Genomic DNA, 23,473 nt, shown 5'->3' on the forward strand with positions numbered 1-23,473 from the left:
TGGCAGCTAAATTTATCTAATCTGTGCCCATGGAAAATGACTATTTAGTATGATCACCATAATACTGATTTGCTATGAAACGGTAGTTTCATGACATTTTTCCGAGTTTCTTTTTTCCCCCCCGTGTCACAGCTTGTCGGGTTGGGGCGCAAATTAATTAACGTTGAGTCCATCAGTCCATCCTGTGCGACTAAAGCGTCCAAAAATTAAACGCGGGGACGTAGGATGTATATATACATGTATGTCTCCACTTTCTTAACATACCAATGAGAGTGGAATGGTTACATTGTAAAGAGCAAACGATTCTCTTTTCGTCAGCATTTGGTGATCTGAGATCGGGAGGGGATGACTGCGTGGAGTTGATGGGATTTTTTATATATTAATACCAGTGCAAAAATGACATTTCAACGTGATTTTTAGGTAATATTTTTTCGAGTGTTGTTTTATTTATTTATTTTCGTGTCAGAGAAGCCAAATAATAATAATAATAATAATACATTTTATTTATAACGCTGATTTAATATTTATTAATATACATAATAAATTGATTATTTATTAATATTTTTTATATTTTCTTATTTGTGTGCAATAAATCCCACTCAACCGGAAAAAATAGCCGAAGACAGTTTATTCAAATTCCACATTTATTTGTTCTTCAGCCGAAATGATTTGGTGGTATATCAAATGGCTTTCACGAGCAGCCAGCTCACGTAAACACGCATTTAAACTACGAATACGGAAGGGAGCGTACACGTAATTTAGCGTGATTGAAAAAGTTTGTGCTTAAAAAAAGGGGAAATGTTTAACCGTTTCCTATATCAAAGTGAAGCAAGCACAAGCCATGGCTTTGATCCCATAGAAATATGATAGACGCGGAAATTCTCATTGCTGAAGCGGCTGGGCTGCAAAGACGAGGCAGTGAAAAAAAAAGAAAGAAAAACACAGTCTGTCACTCACTTCTGAATCTACGAAGAGAGCGGCCAATGAAAAGCCTGTGTACTGTGCAAGAGGGGGAGGAACCAAGCTTTCCTGTTCAGTTATAAGCAGTCTTTTGGTGATTCATTTGGCAACGTCACTTCCCGTTCACTGACCGAACGATTCATTTGGGCGGTTGTGGGTGGGGGGGATGAGGAGGGCGAACGATTCGTTGAACGATTCGTTGAACGATTTGTTTGAACGAATCTTTTTACTGAACGAACCGGAATTGATTCGTTTCCTCAGGTGAACGACTTTTCCCGTCACTAAGCTGTAGATCTCTGCAGTTCATCCAGAGTGATCATGGGCCTCTTGGCTGCATCTCTGATCAGTTTTCTCCTTGTTTGAGAAGAAAGTTTGGAAGGACGGCCGGGTCTTGGTAGATTTGCAGTGGTCTGATGCTCCTTCCATTTCAATATGATGGCTTGCACAGTGCTCCTTGAGATGTTTAAAGCTTGGGAAATCTTTTTGTATCCAAATCCGGCTTTAAACTTCTCCACAACAGTATCTCGGACCTGCCTGGTGTGTTCCTTGGTTTTCATAATGCTCTCTGCACTTTAAACAGAACCCTGAGACTATCACAGAGCAGGTGCATTTATACGGAGACTTGATTACACAACGGTGGATTCTATTTATCATCATCGGTCATTTAGGACAACATTGGATCATTCAGAGATCCTCACTGAACTTCTGGAGTGAGTTTGCTGCACTGAAAGTAAAGGGGCCGAATAATATTGCACGCCCCACTTTTCAGTTTTTTATTTGTTAAAAAAGTTTAAATTATCCAATAAATGTTGTTCCACTTCACGATTGTGTCCCACTTGTTGTTGATTCTTGACAAAAAAATTAAATTTCATATCTTTATGTTTGAAGCCTGAAAGGTGGCGAAAGGTTGCAAGATTCAAGGGGGCCGAATACTTTTGCAAGGCACTGTAGCGCTAAAAGGCAGCGTATAATGAGTAAATAGAATTTATATATATACCTCAAACCCCCAAAAAGTCGCAATGTCACTTTTTTCCAATATCGTTCAGCCTTTTTAAGTTTTTAAAGAAGATGTATTGGTAATTAGCACATTTTTTTATCCCAGCGTAACAACGTAGTGTACACATTTATCAAACTCGTATTTTTTAACCAAGTGTTTGCTAATATGTTCAGTTACAAACAAAAACTTACTATTTGCGTTTTGATGTGCTCTCTTTTTGTTGTAGTCTCACCCAGCAAACCAAAATGAAGTTCGTGTCTGCTGTTTTTTTTGTTTTTTTGTTACGACAACAAAAGCGCATGAACACAAGGGCGCAGGTTTGGTCTTAACATTGGTAGGGAGAATATTACATCATAACCTGCATGTGCACTTTTTGCTGGGGACGGGATATTAATAAGTCCAAACAGACTGGGTGAACAGGGGTCAGGGCTACATTTCTCACCAATATGAACCTAATTAACTGATAGGCTAAATTATCAATGCAAAATAAATCTGTATTGGCTTAGGCTATACTAACTTTCATGTGTACTGGTTCAGGACAGGTTCAGACACTGTTCGATTCAAACCTTTGTTTTCAAATACTACTAAAGATCAAATATCTGGATTTTATTAGCAAATTTAAATTGCAATTATATTAACACACACAAGAAATACAAACTTGTTAATCATCAATTAACTATCTTTAAGGAGGTAATCTTTAGTTCACTAAATTTCTTACAGTTAAATTAACGTTAACAGTAGAAAACATACAGGAGGATATTTCTCTCAATGCAGCTTCCTCCTCGAGTTCGAGAAATTCGCAAAGATTACTGTTACGCTAACTCTGGTGCAGGTTGGACTTTCAGTGGCAAAATTAGCGGTGTGTTCCCCACCTCCACAGCATTGACACCTTTTACATTACTTATGCCCCTTTCCCACTGAAACTAGTGGGTCAACGCACGTTTTTTCCAAGCCGATGCAACCCACTAGCAATTGGCATTTGGCACCTTTCCCATTGACAAAAAAAAAAGCCGTGTCTATTTTTTTCCCCCACCCGTCTAACCCCCAACCCCTCCTCAGCCGTGCGTAAGGTTACGTGACGTCACCACGCTAAGATGCGCGTCGACAAGTGCGACTGAATTCATTCAGTTCAAGAAAGTAAACAATGCAGAGCAACATGGAAGCCTCCTTTCCGTTTGTGTTCTCTGTTTTCATGCTTTTTACTGCCCTCAAAATGGTCGAAATGCAGCAAAGGATCAAGACTCTGCTTGTGCTGAGGCAACGTAGGCGATGTGAATTTTGGTTTGAAATTGAAAGGAGTCGTGTAAGTCACAGAAGGAGGAGAAGAGCCTTTGTTTCATCTGTTATGGCTATTGCTAACGCTGCTACACCGACTGTTCGCCGTATGTGGATCTGGGCTCCGGGATCCGTAAGCGCCCACGTCACCACGTAGATTAGGGTGTTGACTGTTGACCCGGGGTTTTGCTTTCACACTGCATGACGATCAGAGCCGAGGTGATTTTAACGCGGGTCGCTTGGCGGGTTGATTGACGCGGGTCGCTGCACCTTTCCCACTGCCACCAAAAGCCGATTGTTAGAGGGTTGACATGGGTTTTTTGGCCAGTGGAAAAGGGGTATTACAGTGGCTGCTGCTGGCGGAAAAAAAACTTCTACTATCCTTCATCTTCGAAGGGGGTGGAGAAGACAGCATATTGTATTTCTGTCGGGCTGTGAATGTGTGAGTGTGTGTGTGGGAGGGGTTATCAAGTCATCAGCCAATCAAACGTACGTTTGAGGGAAAAAAAAACGGACTGGCACATTCAGCAAGTGAACAGGGGTCAATGTAAGTCCGAACATAATGAAAGTACTGTAGTTCACTTAACAATGGTCGGGTCAATTCTATCCTTACAACATATGGGAAGACAATCTAAATGACCTATATAACTGAAGCCATTATATAATGCAAATAAGGTTGCTTAAAAGTTGGTGGGGACGATTTTAGCATCCTGAAAAGTTAGTAGTGTTATGTCCCTACCGTCCCTATGCAAACCTACACCCTTGCATGAACAGGATGTACTCGTGATTACCAATTAGCAAGTGGTAAGGCTCTTTTCCAGCGCATGTGAATGCAGCATTGGTCCAGATCGAAAACAAAATGTTTTGTAGAATTGAACAAACGAAATTATTAAAAACAAATATTTCCATCTACATTTATTAAAAATAAAAAATAGAACAAAACACCATAACAACAACCAGTGTCACAGCCTCCCCAAGGATGAGACAGAGCGACATGTTTAAAAGCATACAAACCAGCAAACTGTAATCTAGCAGCATCCAAATGTTGGAATCTCCAAAATCATCATTTATATATTTAAATATATACTTGTTTTTTTTTTTTTAGCCCTGCCCAGCTACACACTTTACAACATACACAGAGCATTACCTCTCCTTAGTGCAGAAAAAGAAAATCAGTTACCCTTAATAAAATAAACAATTTTAGGTTAAATAAGCTTAAATAACAGTGTTAAATACAAGACACTTCTGTGGCCGATATGTACAGAAATAAACACATTTGGCATTGTAATTGTGGTTCACTGGCGCTCGCTCTAATGCTTTCTGAAAACCACTGCATGAGAACACATTTTTGCTCCGAGAAACTACACACGGTCTCAAACGCACAGTCACTCGCACATACACACGCACGGACGCTTCTATCAGTGAGCCACAGACAAGGCGTGTGTTCAGAAAAGCCAAGAGAAACAATCCGATTTACACCCAAGAGTTTTAGGCACAATCTCAACTGCTTCATGTTTGTGCTAAACTCTTCATAGTTTTATTCCTAACACAGTTTCATAACTACAACTTGTTATTGCTAGGACAGCGTGACAGTGAATGGAGACTACCGACAATCATGTGTTGGGAAAAAGCACCTTTGAACATCAAAACCGCTGCCGAAATGTGACACTTTATCACAACACTGAAGGAACAAAAAGTGAAGTTGAAGTAAAACAAAAGAAAAAGGCGCAACTGTAAAACCCCCCATTTTTGTCATTTAAGGACCCAAAAAATCTCAAGTTGAGGTACATTCATTAGTCCACCAGCTGTACTTTTCACTCCAGAGTTGATTCCTCTTGAACGTGTACCACTTCATGAAATCCTCTTTTCCGAAGCAGCTGCAGGTACAGTAGACACGTGACATACAGTACGTAGTAGGTAGGTTACAAGTTGACTACAGTAAATGAGCTTTACATTCCACTACTGTAAGAGGATCTCATGGAAGAATTCCATCCCCGCAGCCGGAGATGAGGGAATTTCCCAGGAGGAGTCTCAGCTGGCGTGATGGAGAAACTGTTAATGTCACATACAGACAGCTTTGCGCTATATGGGAGGAGCTCTGTTTCTCCACACTTTTCTATAGTCTTCCCAATACGAGTCACAAGTGTTGCCAACATGCGACATTTGTCCGCCTCCGTTTCAGGGCTTCTTGTCGATGCTGTGAAAGAACCACTCGGTGAACTTCCTGAGCTGAGCCGACGCAGTTTGGCTCTCCTCCTGTAGCCTCATGTTGTCCTGCCTTAGGTGCTGTACTTCCTCCTGCAGCATCGCCTTGTCCTCCTTCTCCTAATCACACAGAGTTAACAAAAAATGTTAAATTAAATTACCCGTTTAATTTAAAGATGTCTACATCAATGTGGGGAATTTCACGAGTAAATATCGTTGTAAAAAATGACATTGTGTTCCACTCCCATAAAATAAAATTTAAAAAGACATGAAGCGAATCTACCCAAAAATAAAACAATGAAAGAGTCGGCAGTACAAAATTCCTCGGGATCCACATTGATGAGTGCCTGAATTTAAAAAAACATATTGATGATCTCACAACTAAACTTAAAAACTTATAAACTCGAAATACAGGTAGTCCCTGGCTTACGACGTACATGACTTACTTGACTTCGACTTTACTATGCCAGTCTCGTCCGCTGTTTTGCCGTTTAATTTTTTTTTTTTTTTTTAATGGTCGCGTAACATGTCTTGTCCGCCACTTCTGAGCATTAGTGGTAAGTACTGTACAGTATAGCTGAACGATATCGAAAAACTGACATTACACATTACTATTTGCCCGCTAGCTTATTGAGCAGCGTTCGTTTTCACAGCTGGACCGGTGCAACTAAAAGCTGCCATTTTCTTTGTTGAACTGCCCAAAATTTGGACCTTATTTCCCTCATTATTATTGTACAGCCATTGAGGTATGTTTTTGTAACAAATACGTCTCTATTGATTTACTTTATAGCATTATTGCATGCTCTGTGATGAAATTAATGAATGTCAATTGTAAGAACGATGGTGTAATCCATCCATCCATCCATCCATCCATCCATCCATCCATCCATCCATCCATCCATCCATCCATCCATCCATCCATCCATCCATCCATCCATCCATCCATCCATCCATCCATCCATCCATCCATCCATCCATCCATCCATCCATCCATCCATCCATCCATCCATCCATCCATCCATCCATCCATCCATCCATCCATCCATCCAATTTTTTTACTTCATTTTATTACTATGATATATAATACATGTTTTTGGATAGTTATTTTGATGTTTAGGGGGCAATTAAGGGGTACTTTAAAGAGTTAATTCCGACTGACGTAGACATTCGGTTTACGTCACCAGTGTAGAAACGGAACTCGTTCGAAACCTGGGGACTACCTGTATGCTGCGCTGTTCTTTAAATTGAGACATTATTTCCCACTCCCTGTACTTATTCTGTACAAATCTTTATTTAAACCTCATTAACAATACTGCATTATCATATGGTGAAACATATTTCCAACTTATTTAAAAAAGCTCAAAATACTCTAGAAAAAAACAGTTATACGCGCCCTAACATGGTCTGAGTTTAACTCTTCCACTAAAACGTTTTTCACCGCTACCACCTACCAAACCCTAACCGAATGTATCAGATTATCCATAGACTAAATCTAAACTAAAACTAAAACTAAAACTAAAACTAAAACAAACCAAACCAGGTTTACTCGGTTGGTTCCGGTCCCCATTGATGGCGCTAGACGTCCAATCTAGCGCCATGAATGGCAGATTCCAAGATGAAACTAATTGGAGGTCTTTCGCTATATATACTGTAATTTGACTTGACTTCTTTCTGTTTTTATTCAGTTCAATATTTTCTTTGTTAGCAACTTATTAATTTATATTTTAGTTATTAATTAAAAAAATACATATACAGTAGAAATATATAATTGTATACCTTATATAAACTTGCATACCAAATGTTGATATTGTGGCCTGCATGACGCAAATATTATATCCACATGTGTGAAAGCCAGGACAGGGTTTAGAGTTAGTCACCTTACGGAGGCCAATTCTTATCTAATTTCTATAGTTAAAATACTTTCCATTGTTTTGATGCAGTATTCCGATTTGTTTAGATAGTGCATTGTGGGTTTTTATCAATAATAAACTATAATCGGGAAAATTGGCTCTTTGCATGAGAACTCCCGCACAGTCCAAAATCTGCTGGGTCTTTTCAGTCTAACAAAAATGGTGTCATTCCTATATTCATCCAGTTTATCAAAGCTAAGAAATATGTGGATGCTGAAATCATCTTTAATCTGTTGACACTGGAACACATCAACTATTATTTCGCTGCTTTTGGAACCCCCAAAAATAAAATATGAACTACTTTCCTCCATGTTTTAAATCTCTATACCTATTGAGTTTCACATTTGACTTTAACTGCTAAAATAATTCAAGTTACAACATTTTCACGATGCACTTGTAGACAAATAACCATTCACACGCACATTAAATTGACCTAAAATGCAAGTTTTGGGAGTGCAGGAGGAAGCTAACGTTACCACGAAAACCACAAGCAAACATGAGGAGAACGGCCTGAGCTGAGATCCAAAGTCAGACCTACAACCTCAGAACTGTGTGGCAGATGTGCTAACCACTAGTCCATCATGCTGTCGGAAGTATAACATAATTCATCCAAATCCATTTTTGATGGTGCTTGTCCTTTTTAGGTTTGCGGGGTAAGCTGGAACCTATTTCAGCCTATGCAAGGAGCAGGTTGTCAAGCAAACCAACCTGTCACACTCATGTTTACACCCACAATAAGGACAAATTTGAGTCTTTAATTTATGTGAGTCGGATCCTACGTGTAGCAACACGCGAACTCCACAAAAGAGAGCCAGAGGCGCGATTTTAACTCAGAACTGTAAGGCAGTCGTGCTAACCACACAAAGACATGCCTAATTGAAAAATATTAAAAAGAGGTGGATGAAAGTGCTGCAATTACAAACGGTTTTCATCATTAAAGGGAGATATTAACATAGCAAAGCAGCCTTTTTAGCTTGATAGAAGTGCACTTCCTCCTGTCTTGCTAAGTGAGTGAGGGAAACATGAAGGTCTGATACAAACAGGCTAGGAAAGCAGGCTAGTTGCTATTGTGCAGACCTCACAGAGCACTTATGACTCATGAGACCATTCTCAGCTGGGCTGATGTGGGGATCGAAGCAAAGAGAAGGATGAAAAGCTGAAGAAACATTTGATGTGGGTGAAGTTACCTTTCGAAGGTCGTGCTGCAGTTGCCTGAGTATCACCTCCAGCTGGTTCACTTTGCCAGTGAGTGTAGATGGGGAACTGCAGAGCAAATTAAATGATACATTTTTTTTCAGCGAAACAACTATATTTTTGTACATTCAACATCATTTGGGAGGGTCTTAGCTTTCATATGAGCCATATCTGAAACCAATTGAATAATTCAAAGTCAGGTTATTAGCAATTGTTTCTACAAAATGGATAAGCGACAAGACTTTTGTCAGGGACTGTATGTCATGTCTATATAGAGCAATATCGAGAGCTGTAAATGAGATAAAAATGATTCGCAATATTTTGGGGCATATTGTCTCTGCTCACGTTGGTACGTACTCTGTGTCCAGTGCCGCCCCTTCTGCTTCCACAACCCGCCTGGTTAACTCTCTTGATAGTTCCAGTGCTTCTGCCCGCTGCATGTCTGTCATGGTGCAGAAAGATGCCACACGCTGATCTACAGAACGAAATCGACAAAATTATTAGGTCAGAATTTGCAACTATCATACGCACATGAGCGTTACGGTTAGTATTGAATATCTCAAAAAAAGCCAAGTATGACTCAATGTTTCTCTTTAAAGGATGCATAAAACCAACATGGATTCTCTTGCTGTCCCACAGCGCCATGAGGAAGCAGACAATATGTAACAAGGTGCAAAAAGAGAGTAGAGTCCACCCCACCCTCTCAGAGTTTTCCCCTGGCAGCTGTTTGGTTCTTAATGGGCTGAGAGGGATCAGGCATGCTTCTTTTCCCATATTCAGGCCCTTAAGCTTCCTCAAATCCCAGTGGAAAAGCCAAATTTAGCATGTTATGCTCGGGATTGCTCAATTTTTTTTAAGCCCAATGCTTTTTTCTTGAGTAAGCATCCTCTCTAGTGGGAGACAGAAGATAGGGGAATCTGCATATTCATAGGAGAGATTAAGAAAAACCCTTCCTTTAATGTAGCACTAATCCAGTCAGAGACAAAAAGCTAATTGAGTCTGGAGCCGGATGCTCAGACGAGCAGGGAAAGGGACACCGAGCGTTCATTTACATGTGAATGAATATTTTCTTCATATTCCACGCATGTGTTTGAAAGATGAAAGGAGAGGAGTTTTGTGTTTTGGAGGATGGAGTGTCCAGTTTGAAGAGACAAACAGATGAAACAAATGCTGGACTTCACTTGAGAGGCATTATTCCAATAATTGTTTAAGCAGTACTGAAAACTGCTTGAGAGTACACTATTCTGCGCAGGAGTTTTTAAGGTCTAAGTGAGTTGTTGGAAAAATGTATTACTCCAAGCAGTGCTAGTTAAGAATATATTTAGAAGACAACAAGAGCCTAAAGCATACAAGGCTACATTTGTACACAAAACTCTTCTCGTTCAGTCGGGCTGCCTGTCACACTCTGCATCATCATCACCGTTCCTATTCCACTTAGATGCTTTGCTGTGGGGCAACGCAGCAGAAAATGTATCAGGGAGGAATCTGAATCTGAAGTTCTTATTAATTATGACAAACGAGTGGTCACATGCTCCATTGGCCGCTTAGCGGACTCGGGGTCAGAGGGAGTTCAGGCGTGCTGGCGTTTCTGTGACAAATAGGACACACTCTACAAGCAGGCTCATAAAATTACTTTAACATGAAGAAGAAAAAAGAACATAATGCTGACCATGAGAAAATGATGACACGTGTCATCAGTTCTTAAGTGCTATTAAAAGGCTCAGTGATTTGACAGGGAACAACAGAGTTTATTTTAAATTGGGGGGAAAACAGGTCAGATCCTGTTTGGCGAGGTGATTCTCTGTCATGTTTGTTTTTGTTTGTTTGCATCAATATGCAAATAAATGAATATCAAATAACTTGGAAGAGTGATTTCGGGAGGTATTTGGAAAAAAGAGTGAGAAATGATAATTCAACAACAGTCGAGGATAGATAATTTCCATAAGATTACTGTATTTGTCGGACTATAAATTGAATCTACTGTATGTCACACCAGCTAAAAAAATGCACAATGACGACGAAATAAAACATGTAAGTCGCACTGGAGTAAAATCATAGGGGGAATTTCATTATATTAGATACCTAAAAGAAACAATATATATTATAGTAATACCAATGAAATGGAGAACAGTCCAAATAAGCATCTGTTAAAGTAGCAGACTACTCATTTTCCAATATTTTATACTTGTTTGTGCATAAGATGGAATGGAAGTGTGCCTTTGGTTGAAGTGTGTTATCCAAATGTTTTTTTTTCCCATTAGATTGCAATCGTGTTTGAAAGTTAATCTCTCCTGAAGACGCAAGGATTTTGCACTCTGCGAGGTGACAGTGTGCACAAATGTGCAAGTACCCGCTCTCTACGTTCATCTTTCATGCCCGCTATTATCAGGAGCACTGTTGTTAATACGGCATTAGAGTATAACAACGTTTCTAACGGCGTTATTTTTTTTTTCAGCAGTGAGTTCTCTGATCAATTACTTTTCTTTCCTTTAAAAACATATGACCAGTTTTCCAGATTATTATAGATATTTCCATTGTATTAATAAACAAGTCCGAAATGTGTCTTAATTTGAAAAATGAGGTAATTTTGGAAATTGTTTATTGTCATCATCATCATCGGTATCATTGACAGTTACAAGATAGCATTGTGATAAGATTAACCCGAAGAAACCCAAAGAAAAGACAAGCGCTGACGGGAGAAGCCTGGGCTTATTAAATCCCGTCCCCATTAAACCAAAGGACGCACATCCTTGCATGATAGAGTATGCATTTCACATTGTGGTACCAGTATTTAAAAAAAAAAATGTTTACACATGAATTATCTTCCCAACAGTCATTGATTAGACGTAACACTCGGGTCAAGCTGTCAGTCATCTGTATGTTCACTGATTAGGGTAGACTTTGTCTGATTTGTTGATTGAGGACAGCCGAGGGAGACACGGAAGCCCACCTCCACCGCAACCAGTGCAGGTGGTTCAGTCTTCGTCAGCCCTGGCTTGGTTCACGTGAACAAGCCTCTATTGGTCCTGAATCTCCGTAATGATTTTTGTCACCATTTGTGCTGCGGCAACACTTGACGCTGCTTCGTCCATTTTCACCTGTGACAGATCGTCACAGGCCTTGTTGAGGCTGGTGCATCCCGCATTGATAGCTTCGCTGATGTTGCGAGCAAGCTCCATTGCTTCTCTATGGTGTCGCATCACTTTCGCCGAGAAATGGTGCATCCAAAGGGCATCAATAACCAGCAGGAGAGCAAGAACCAGCAGTGTAATGAAAACATAAACATCTTTGACATCTTCGATCTCCAGCGCGGTCAAGCATATGGGCGTCCATTTCCCCCAGCCATCCTCCTCCGTAAATCCAGACGTGAAAGTGTTGGCCGGACATGGGCGTTGGCTCGATGGAGGTAGCATTGTTGAGAAAATCCTGTCCGAAGTACTTACTGACCAGCTTAGCAGTTCCATTATACAAAAATTGTTACAGATTTAATCAAGACTCGACAGCATTCACCTATGTCAGCAGATGGAGTGTTCTGTCTTTGCGACTAGGGATGGGATTCGAAATCCGATTCCAATTCGGAACCGGTTCCGAGTGTTTCGAGGCCTCGACATCACAATGAAAAAGCCTTAACGATCCCTTTAACGATTCCTAAAGACGCGTATTGCATCGTGACGTGTAAGTTGTTGTCAAGACGCATCAAACTAGCATGGCGCCAAGAACCACTCGCTCCAAAGTTTGACTACACTTCACCAGGAAAGAGTGTGAAAATGAAAGGTTACGACAGGTAAGCACGAGCATTGCAGCCATAAACATAACAATGACAGCACGTAAGTTCAAACGCTCGAAAGTGTGTCACGAGGAAAAATTACAACAAAGCGACTTGCAGTCATTGCAAGGTGGAGATAACTGCATCGGGAGGGAATACGATTGCGCTGTCCTCACAGAGAGGATAAGGCTCAGTCCTGGCTATAAAAAAAAAAAAAAAAAAAAAAAAGTCCGGTGCTATACAGCTAGCTAAACTCCCAAATGACGATGCAGAAGACGTTGGTATAATTTGCTGACTTTATTCAACCATCACTTGAAGAGTGAAACTAAGAATAGAAATGAAACAAATCAATTTCGTCCCCAATAACAAACAGGTTTGCATCAACGTAAATCAGCGATGATTAGCTGCTCATTACAGTATGGTTAGCATTCGTTCGCTAGCATTAGCACATCGTTCAAACCACTACACAACTGGATTTAAGTGTCCGATCGCGAGTGGAAACACAACAACAACAACAACACAAAAGATGACACATACAGAAGTTGCCTCTGTAGATATTAACATTAACAAAGAACGTAGGCTCGTAGAAGTGTTTCCCTCTCTCACTCACTTGGATGCGGCATTTCTTCTTTGGGTGTATGCGCGCTCCAGGAGTCCTCAAACTGCGGCCCGCGGCCTTCACATTTGGTCCGGCCATTTTGAATTTTTTTTTTTTTTTTCTCAATCGTGTTATTTATTTTCTGGCCTTTTCCTTGAAGAATTCAGAGAGGGTTATTTGGTTATTTTCTATTTAATTAATAGTGTTTTTATTATTAATTATTATTATTATTATAAAGAATCCAGAAAGGGTTATTTGATTGTGGCTTTCTGAAAAATAATAATTTTTTACATTCATGCACTTCTGCAATCGTCACACTTTTTCTGTAACAAACTGACCCCGGCCCCTCATCAGAGAAGGGAAAAGTTATGTGGCCCTCACAGGAAAAAGTTTGGGGACCCCTGCTTTAACACATATTGCCAAAGGCAGAACAAAAACCTATCTGCCAATATATACCAATATTTTTTATTTCTATTAGATAAATGTTTCAGTAAAATGTTACACATTCTTGCCACTTATTGCCACAGTTAACATTGAGGCTTTGGGCCTCTTTTGATCTCGTTGTGAGTTTGTAAGGTTGTGACTTCTGAATAAACAAACTCGATGCCAATCAAAACGTTTGTTCTTTTTCCCCAAATTAGAATCGATAAGAGAATCGATAAAGAATCGAATCGTTAAGCAATATCGATAATGGAATCGGAATCGTAAAAATCCTATCAATTCCCATCCCTATTTGCGACAGAGCTGATTGTTAGGACTTGTTGTTGGGGATTGTTGTTTTCTCTGACATAATATCTGCATGTGCCTCTTGATATGTTACTCAAAAGCTAAAGAAGCAAATTAGGAAACATTAGTGGAAAAACAATCTATAGAGACAAAAGAAGGAGCCGAGGGACGGGAGAGCTTCTTTGAACAGACAATATCAAGACACAAAGAGCATAATTCTTAGTGGCTAACCGCACTGCAAGAGCTCAGAAACTATTGATGACTGAGGAAGAAGTGAAGTTTATTGCGACTTGGATTTTTCATGAATTTAAAATTCATTTTTATGACAATTCTTTTTAGTATTTATCTGCAATGCTGTGAATGACGATCCGTGAAAAGAATGCCTGCGCAAAAGGTTGGGGACCCATGACCTACTAGATAGAGGAGTATCACTATATTAGTACAAGAGCATATTTACAGTCATTGAAAGCAGAACAGGTTTGCAAAAATAGTGCTCTCCTTACGGCATTTTAACCAGTAATCTGGGAGAGAGGAGTCTTCCACCATAGGACACCCTTTCTGGTCTTGGCAGAGAAGAAGCTGTGCAACTAATTTCCATGAAACCCCCATTAAAAAAAAGTAAAAATCCTCCTGATGGCTGATTACTTACTGACTAGTGAGGTGTTTGGGCTTACAGTGTCAAAAATAAGCTCCATTTCCAAGCACAGTTGCTTGACAGGAATCAAAATGAGGCTCAGAGCACAAGGGTAAAATGCGAATGATTCCCAAAGGTTGCCTCCATGAAAACTTTGGAGAGATGGGGAAAAAAAACAAACACTATTCTAAACCTACACATGCAAGAGAGAAAGTTCTTGCAGACTGCAGACAGACAAACGAAAAAGCTCAGCAGCAAAGAGGAAAGGCAGGTGGGGTCTAAGGGGGCACTAGCAGCTTGAGGAAGGCAGATTACCTTCAAAGGCTCTTGCTGCGTCAACCAGGTGAGACCAGTCCAGGCCTGTGGCAGTGTCTGGGAGGGGCATGAGGCCTGGGTCGCTGAACTTTGACCTGTCTGCCAAGAAGCCATCAGAGAACCAAAACTCATCTGCAGAGACAGGCGGGTGCCCAGATCAGTGTCTGGGCCTGGTGCTAAGTTTAGGGCTCATTTTGAAGATGCCCATCACTTCTTATCAGAGTGCATGTGAAGGGTAAGCAAAGGATCAGGCATTGGGGGTGTGAGGGTGACAGTCGGGATCTCACTTCATTAGCTAAAAGTATAGCTAAACAATTTATTTAAAATCTGACCTTAAAGTCAATATTAGCTCTGAATGCCTCCAACAGCAAAGCAACATGAAAGACAAAGACGCTGCATATTAAAGCAACTCCTCTACATTATAACTGCAACACTGGCTGAGAGGTGATAAGTTTCTTGTCAAAGTGAATGACCTCATGTTTCAATCAATATCAGCCTTCCCGCACCCTAGCTTTGGCAATAAGAAATATCCAATGCAATCAACAGGTCACCATCCTGAATTGAGGTATTTTGAGCATGAGATGGGAAGCACATAAAGACTGTGAGATAGTTTGAGTTGATGCTTCCGTTTCAGGGAGCCACTGTTTTACTAAATTGGGCTTTTTTTGACGAAAAAACCGAGAGCCGCCGTTCTCAGCCACCCATCAAAACAATCGGGAATCCATCAGGATGACAGCTCGGCAAGGCTAAGGAGCCAAGCATCCCCCCCAAAAGCTGTTTTCTGTCTAGCAGCGGCAGCCGGAGACGGCTGAGGAATAATGTGGAAATGAGACATGAGGGACAGAGAGGGGAAGCAGACAGTGACTGATGAGTGAATGAAGCATTGCGTCTGACACACACTGTCACACTAGAATGGAAACACAGGCGTGTTCACGTCACGCCGGAGCTGAGCTTAAAGACCTGCAGCGGTGCGAGCAGGACATCACACCTCTTTGCTAATACATATTCAGAGGACGCAGTGGCAAGACTAGCCAGCAGTGACAGGTGTCGGCTCAGTGCAGACGGTGCAGCGAGCCTCTCGTAGGCATCACGCCGCCTAACACACACTTCTTCCAATTAGCTTGCGGTGCCAAGGAGTTTTGCTCAAGTGTTTTGCCAATGAAATTGTTTGGATGCAAGTAGCTCTTCAAACAAGTACCTATATGCTGAATCTGATCTGGAGCCAAGTCTCACTACTAAGAAAAAAAACACTTGCCTGCATGAAAACATGAAATTGCTGTAAATATTTTCTGATGAAATTATCCTATCTTTTTGTACTTACTCCTCAGATTTGACTGCGGCTGGTTGTGGATCATGCGAGGAGGCAGCGTGCAGTGGTAAGGTGGTGTAGTGCTGAATAGGATGTCGTTAGGCATGGCTTGGTCCAGCATTGAGCTGTGAGAGCTGGCGTAGGACGAGCCCTTGCGGTTGCTACATACACTCTCGTCCGATAACGTCCGGTACAGGGAATGTCGTGGCGAAAGACTTGCCGTCACGGACAGCTGCGTGCAACAAAGGAAAAGAGCAATTTATCAACAGTGAGTCACCAACAAGATCAAAACATTTTGTCTCTCTTTTAATCGACGCATTAGGTGGTTTAGGAGATAACAGAGGGGACCACGTCAGCAAACGATAAGAATACTTAATAGGATGCGGCAATTTGTTACACATCTTGGTGACTTAATAGAATATGGCTAAAGACATCATCTATTGTATGAGAAGAACAAAATGTGAATCACAAAGTAAGATATCAATGGCACTAAAACATTTGTTGGGGAGATAATCTCACTACAGGGTCGCCCCAGGATTGATATACCTAAATTTAAGACTTTTAAGACCTTTTCTAATGCCATTTCAACTGAAAATTAATACTTTTCTTGCACCCACTATTTAGATAATATTGAATCATAATAAACAAATGAAGCACTGAACATCAAATTTAACCTCAATTACTAAGTGTGTTTGACAAAACACATTTATTGAAGATACAATTAAAACACATTTAAAGTAACATTATAAAGTCTTTCAGAATTTTTTTAAACACACACGCGCACGCACGCAATAACTATGGACAAAATGAGGAGGAGGACAGGACTCAGACCAGCCATCTTCTGTAACAGGCTAGCCGCTAGTGCACCTGCCAAGACCCCAGTGAACATGGCTAACTGTTGAGTTAAAACGGCGAAATTCACATTCATTCGAAAGGCAAACCGTGCAGAAAACTATTAATTAGAGTTAGGGAAAACAAAATTCTTATTGAAAACCACCCCCTCCAGGTGAGTTTCTATCTATTGCCGTCAAAGACAGCCAATAAATTATTTGGGAAGCATCTCGTCTGCAAATATAGTGTAAAAATAAAGAATTAAAATTTCTTTTACAATTAATAGTTGGGATTATACAAAAAAATAATGTCAAAGTTCTACTTGTAAGCATTTTATAAAACTCATCTGACAGAAAATGATTCATGAAACAATAGCATGAATTTAAACAAATCAGAGGTTCCAATGTTTAAACAAGAGAATAGAAATAGGAAAACGAACTTGCAGCTCATTCAGATGCTTCTTGCTTAAACCTTTTACAAAGGCATTGTCAATAGTGCAGTATACTTAAACACCTTTTCACTGAGCCGAGTGCTTATACTTCCTTTAGAAGGCATATACTGTGTAAACCGCTTTGTGTGTGTGTGTGCTCGCCACAATAGACTGAGAATAGACTAACAGAAGTCAAGGCAGCGGCCGCCATACAAGGTTAAGAACCACCACCGTAGAAGAGTTGGAAAAGCATTTTCCTCCCGAGGGGATGTCTGTTCATGAGGCAGTATTCCACAATGGTTACATACAGCGTTTCAAGGCCGTAGCCAGAATTTTGACAGGGATCTCCTCTTGAAACACGCAAAACCACACGGAGCAACCCAATCCGTCATTGCCCTGTTTAGCTTACATAAATATTACTGGAGAGGCATCAAAAGTACCCACAAATGATATGCAGGGCTGTCAGCCAGATGGGTAAATGTCGGCCTTCAGCCTTCCGACTAACCATTACTGACTGGCATTCGCGCAAGGCAACACCCAACTATCTCTATTTCAAAGACATCGTTGCCACGAATCCCACAGTGAAAGTTAACAAACAACTAGTACATCTTTAAAGTGAAGACGTAGTGGAATTCAAAGGAGTCTACACACTCTGCCTACTTAGAAGCACTCAGAGGCTTTAATTTGTGACTGCTCATTTCCCAATCTATAAGATTAAAGCTTATAAAGTTCTCTCTCATCAAAACAGCTTTGACCAGAATTCAGAACTTTTCCAAACTGAAGCAAACGTAGCCTTGATACGAGTGTGGATGATGAAGTAATTGTAAAATTTAGATATTTATTATAAAGGTTAGTCATTTGTAGAGGCCATTTTTTACTGTCTTTACATCTTCAATCAGAGGATGAAAGTTTTACGCAGGATTTAGGCAGGAATACATTCTTTAGCACTTGCTCTAATCAGCCACACTATCATATCCACCTATTTATTTCCTGCTCTGACATTTTCCTCAATGGCCAAAGCGGTATATGGAACCCTTTGACATGCCACTTGGGAGGATGTGTCTCGACAACCACCTATTCAGTTGCCAGTTTCTTTCCCACAAGAGGAGTCGTGCAGTATAATAAGCTGCAAAGGACTTTTCCTTTACGTCAGCCGCACAATAGTCAGCCTGTCCGTGGAATGGACGTCCCAGCGGACGACGTGGCTGCCAAAGAAAATCTCTCAGCACCTGGTCATCCACACAAAGAATGGCATCTGGTGGCCGGAAGTGACAAATGCCTTAACCTTTACTGTATTTTCTCCTTGATTACATGGAGGCCCAATTACGTCACATTGTATTAAATAAGAAATGACCCAGAGATTTTTCCAACATTGTCATTAATGTGACCTGTGCCAGCTGATGATTGAAAACATTAATTCCCAACAAAAGAGCAGTATATTATTTTTGGGGGATTACAGGGTTTAAATTCAGCTGTTTAGACATCTCCCTCCCAGATTGCTTTTCCACATGCACATGTTATCAGGCAGAGGAAGTGGCAAACAAAGGCTTACAAATTAAACTACCGGTACTTCTTTGGGTTTGTTATAGAGCTCTTCTTAGACAGAGTGAAAATGAAGGGAAATGACAAAGAGCAGCCCAGACACATCTGTGTTCATTTTACTACAGAAAGGACGTGTTTTACAGAGTAAGGCTAGTGCTGAAATAAAATGAAAAACTAATCAGTGCTCGGAGATGCTTTGTGCAAGGACATGGCTGTGTGTCTTTCTCCTCTCATGAGGGGAAGAGGATTTTGTGGAAGAATTGAGTGCCATCCAAAAATAACCCATTTGTGCATCTCTAGGGTCCCTTCCAGGAAGATAATAAATGGAGGACAGCGGGAGGGGGAGAGATGATGCAATTAATAGAGTCTGTAGGACCCAGCAACAGCAAACATCATTCCATTCTCCGCCTTTAATCCATGACATCCCAATAGAGCGGGCCCTGTTATAAATTGAATTTACCAGTCAATAGCGAGCGAGATGAATGCTAGTGTAGGGAGAGAGCTGATGTAGCCGCGGATGTTTGCCATGCTTTTTTTGTTCTTGTGGTTAGAGGTTATCTGCTCTGGTTAAAGCTTTGAATCCAGGAAAATAGCCTAAGGGGTGATTGCTCATATCTATGCTTGATCCTTGCAATGCCATGTTTTCTCATGTTAAAGTTAAACAGATTTCATTTGTAAACACGCCGTGCAAGATATAGAAAGAGAGCACTAGTGGCCTTACCTTTTGACCCCTGCCTTCACCTGTTGGACTGTCGGGCAGCATCATTTTCAGGTATTCCTCCTTTGAAAGTCTTTGTAATGATTTTCCATCCCGCTCGGCTGCCTGGAGGCGGCAGGCGGCCTCCTGTGCATACAGCTGCCTAAAGACCAGACAGAGGGCACACAACAACAGAGCTCATCAGCAGGGTCATACAAGCCACATCCTGCAGGGGAGGCTTTGGGCCAGGCGGCCTGGGTTCAGCTATTGAAGAAAGTATGTCAGTATCACACAAGGCAACTCGGGTGAATCTGATTTAGCATGCCAACATCAGGCGTCAACAGTGTGTGAAGGAGCAGAGCTGGAAAGTGTGAAGAACACAGCCAAGCACCGTGAGAGGGGAGAAGGGGAGGAAAAAGGAGGGATTTGAGGGTGAATTACATCCAGAAAGAAGTGCAAAAACATTGGACTCTGGAGTAATGTTCAGACAACACTGGAGGAAGACATAAGAGCTGCTGGACTCTGAAGTGGTGGCATGTTTTGGTTTGTGGGCTGTTGAGGACATTTAAATGCTTTTTCGAGCGAGCGCTGGGATGTGAGCGACCTATTCAGTGAAGTCAGCTTTAAGTGAGCAGCGAGTGAGGATGACGCAGTGTCAGCACTGCTCCTGGCACTGCTGTTGGCAGAGTGTTTGATGGCTACTGTAGGAAATTACAACGCACGATCCTGGCTGCTACGCTAAGACATAGACACGTTATGAGTGCACTGTCGGATATTAGTCACACCACACCTCACTTAAAGGTTAAGCAATTCTCTTGGCTATCTATGTTTCTACTGATATTGTCATTTTTGTTTAAGCTTATTTTTTACTGTTTGTTTGCTGCATTAACTCATTTACTACCATTAATAAGTGTTGACTTAAACATTGATTATGTCCTTGAATGGAGAGTTGGAGAGAAGTGTCCATTGTTGCTGCACTGTGAAAATAATGCTTGGAAACAATTTTTATGATGCATAATAAGATGCACCATTAAAAAAATCGGACCAGTGAAGTTTGTGAGTCCATATATGAGGCTAGGATTGTGCAAAACCAACCCATGTTCTACTTTGGATTACATACTCCAAAAGAAGAGACTTTATTTGATCTTGTGGTAGACCCAGAATCAGGCAAAATGCCTAAAAATGGCTGGCTAAAAAACCCTAAAAACTTTGTAATAGCTAGTTATCATGTGAATATCACTAAATACTTGAGCTGATAAAAAATTATCACACAACTGGAGATTAATTGACACTAGACACACTTAAGGTCAACACAATTTTTTGTGCTTTTCATTATCTTCCTCTCTACTGAGTTAACACTGCTTGCCTAACATTAATATTATCCACCTGAAACCTCACAGTGCATTGGCTGCTAGGGTGAGCTGTTCACTGTAACATTATTCTGCAGAGACCCAGTAGAAATGTCATAGCCACTGATGCACAAGTCATTAACCTTCACTTAAAGCATGCGACCATCTTGAGGGAGTGATGTGGCAGTCTGGAAAACAAAGACGGGTCGTGTGTGTGTATAGGGGGGAGGCACAATGGTTCAGAGCTAGGGCTGCAGGGTTGATTTCCACTGATTGTGTGTACCTTGCACGCTCAGACAGCATTTTGAGAAGGAGTGCTAACAAGCTCTCAGCTCCTCTGAAACAAGAAGGTGTAAGTGGAAGAGATAGAGTGGAAAAAAGGGGAGAAGAAACATTACAAATCCAGCCTATTGTTAGAGCAGGTCAAGCAAAACTTCATTATGTTCGAACAATATCTGTGATAAAGATTGCACCATTCATCATGAGACAGGCTTATGCAAAATAAAAAATAATAAACTACCCAATGGGGATGATAACTGAGTTGTAGGGCTTTTTCATAAGTCTGCAGAAGATTTCTTCAGTATGTGATCAATCACTACGCTTAAGAACCTAATTCTGTAGGCTAAATGAAGTTATTTTAAAAAGCCGGAGCAAAGTTTTGCCAACTCTTTTTAAAGATGCTAAAAATCCTTTGACACACATGCATATTAAATGGCACCAATTGCTCTCTGTCATTCACATAACCAGTATTTTTGTTCACAAGGATAATAATGAAAATATTTCATTGACGACCCTTTTTTGATGTAACGATTACAAGCTCAGCAAATGTCTTACATGGATAAAACATACATAACGGGTCGTTTGCCAGTTAACATCTGATGAGGCGGGATTACAAAAATGCAACATAGTGTTTGTCAAATGTTCACAATACATGACATTTTTTAATCTTACTGTCTATTATTACTATTACTGTCTATTCATTAGCAGTTTCACAGAAATAAAACTACCATTGTGAAAAAAAGTGTGTCCTGTTAACGTTGATCCTTAATTTAGACGAAGACCTATGAATTTTTATTGACTAAAAATTTGCCAACTAAAACTAGTCTAAAACTAACACATTTAGAAATGACAAAGATAAGCCTGAGTTATGCTTCAGCGTTGCGGTGACTGCGTGGCGACAACGGCGTCAATGAGCATTTGATAGTTCTGCGGCAAGGGAACGTGTTGCTCTATAATTTACCACCAAGCCACTAGAGGGGTCTGGCGTTGTATTTGTACGATTTGGGGGTGCGCTTGTCAATTTCCTCTAGTTTTCTTCCGGTTTTACAGCAACGCCAACAGAGATGGAACGCTTGAATGTGGTTCTTCAGCTCATCGACATTGACCAACAAATGTTGATCATACTGTAATGTCCGTAACCATGCGCGAGTCCTTTAAGAGGCGATCTGACTGGGGAGCGGTGACGTATCATGAAGCGAGTGGAAAGAACGGGACAAAGCGAATGTTAGCGGTCGCATGTTGCAGCAGCCCACTATTATTTTGTTATTTGTTTATTTTATTGTTGCCACAATGAAGTGGGGAAAGTCATCATCGACTCCTCTCTTTCTTCCCCTCATCCGGGGCTATTACAAAACAAATGTTGAGGCACAGGCCACGCCGAACAATGTTGCGGTAGAAGCGGCAAGCTACGTTGTCCAACTTTTTGTCCGATTTCTTTGCGGTGTCCTACTTCCCAAAGTGCGTTGGAAGCCTTGATGGTAAACACGTTATCATAAAAGCACTGAGGCACTCTCAATCAGTGATGATGTATCAGGTGTGTGAACTGTCTTGTTGAAAATTAAACATCAAAACAACTCTTTTGACACCAAACCTGTGCTTTATTCTTCATGTATTTGAAAGTGATAAAAAGCTGGCAGTTTTTGGCCCACTGGGCAACCGCTTCGGGTGGCCATTCGCTTCCGAAGACACACACACTTGTCTCGGTGGTTGTTCAAATTTTTATGCAATCACTGTCCTTTCCATTTGACAATCTTTATAATGTCTTGACGAGACTTGCTCTTCGATGATACTTCCGTCGGCTTGGTGCATTTTTGCGTGTAGCAAAACAATGTTTGAAAATGGCGGGGTTTTTGCGCTGAACTGGACACAACAGTCAGAGCGAACCAATCACAGTCCATTTGCCCCATGTCACCATGCGCTGACGCAGCACAAGTCCAGATTTTCTTGTGCCCGAAAGGCTACGGCGGAGGGTCGTAATTCAGGTCCGCCTTGAAGGCGCAGGTCTGCCGTAGAAGCATAACTCGGCCTTAAGACTGGTACGTATTTTCATCTAAAAGACCAAAACTAAAATGACTGCCAAAAAGAACACTGTACAGAAACTGTCGTTATCAGAGAACCTTTGAGAGGACTCAACCTCAATCAGCATGCATCAATCTCCCTTTCCATTCCCCATGACTATTCTGTAGCTGCCATCCCATAGCAGAGTGTAGATCTCTCCTTGGCATTCACTAGAGATCTGCTCTAGACTCAGCGTGGCAGCCCAGAGGGATCCGCCTTCTCTGGAATGATCAATAACCACAAGTGACATGTGCCAAGTGTATTATGTCGGTGGCTTCATTGAGCGTATTTATTCTGTAGCTGTCTCCCTCAATCAGGCTGAGTATGTGCACACTGGGAGACCACTAGGCGGAGGGGGTACATGTAGTGGAATGGGTCTGGCAGATACAGAACATAAT

The 23,473-nt window shown here is 41.0% G+C and overlaps 1 protein-coding gene across 11 annotated transcripts in view; it reads right to left on the bottom strand.

Moving 5' to 3' along the window:
• Nucleotides 1-3,905: 3,905 nt before the first annotated feature.
• Nucleotides 3,906-23,473, bottom strand: part of LOC130923410 (signal-induced proliferation-associated 1-like protein 2) — a 140,634-nt gene continuing 121,066 nt past the window's right edge. For 6 of the 11 annotated variants that reach the window (XM_057849094.1, XM_057849093.1, XM_057849096.1 and 3 more), the window contains 7 exons: nucleotides 21,022-21,075; nucleotides 19,414-19,552; nucleotides 15,902-16,121; nucleotides 14,581-14,712; nucleotides 8,899-9,016; nucleotides 8,535-8,610; nucleotides 3,908-5,557 (listed from right to left, as the gene is read on the bottom strand). In XM_057849094.1, the coding sequence (XP_057705077.1) occupies nucleotides 5,411-5,557; nucleotides 8,535-8,610; nucleotides 8,899-9,016; nucleotides 14,581-14,712; nucleotides 15,902-16,121; nucleotides 19,414-19,552; nucleotides 21,022-21,075 (886 nt within the window). In that variant the 3' untranslated portion in view covers nucleotides 3,908-5,410. Of the gene's footprint in view, nucleotides 5,558-8,534; nucleotides 8,611-8,898; nucleotides 9,017-14,580; nucleotides 14,713-15,901; nucleotides 16,122-19,413; nucleotides 19,553-20,924; nucleotides 23,453-23,473 lie in introns of those variants that run through there. The other 5 variants (XM_057849099.1, XM_057849102.1, XM_057849100.1 and 2 more) reach the window with 5 other exon arrangements.

Source organism: Corythoichthys intestinalis, chromosome 10, assembly GCF_030265065.1.
Source record: "Corythoichthys intestinalis isolate RoL2023-P3 chromosome 10, ASM3026506v1, whole genome shotgun sequence".
Classification (NCBI taxonomy): domain Eukaryota; kingdom Metazoa; phylum Chordata; class Actinopteri; order Syngnathiformes; family Syngnathidae; genus Corythoichthys; species Corythoichthys intestinalis.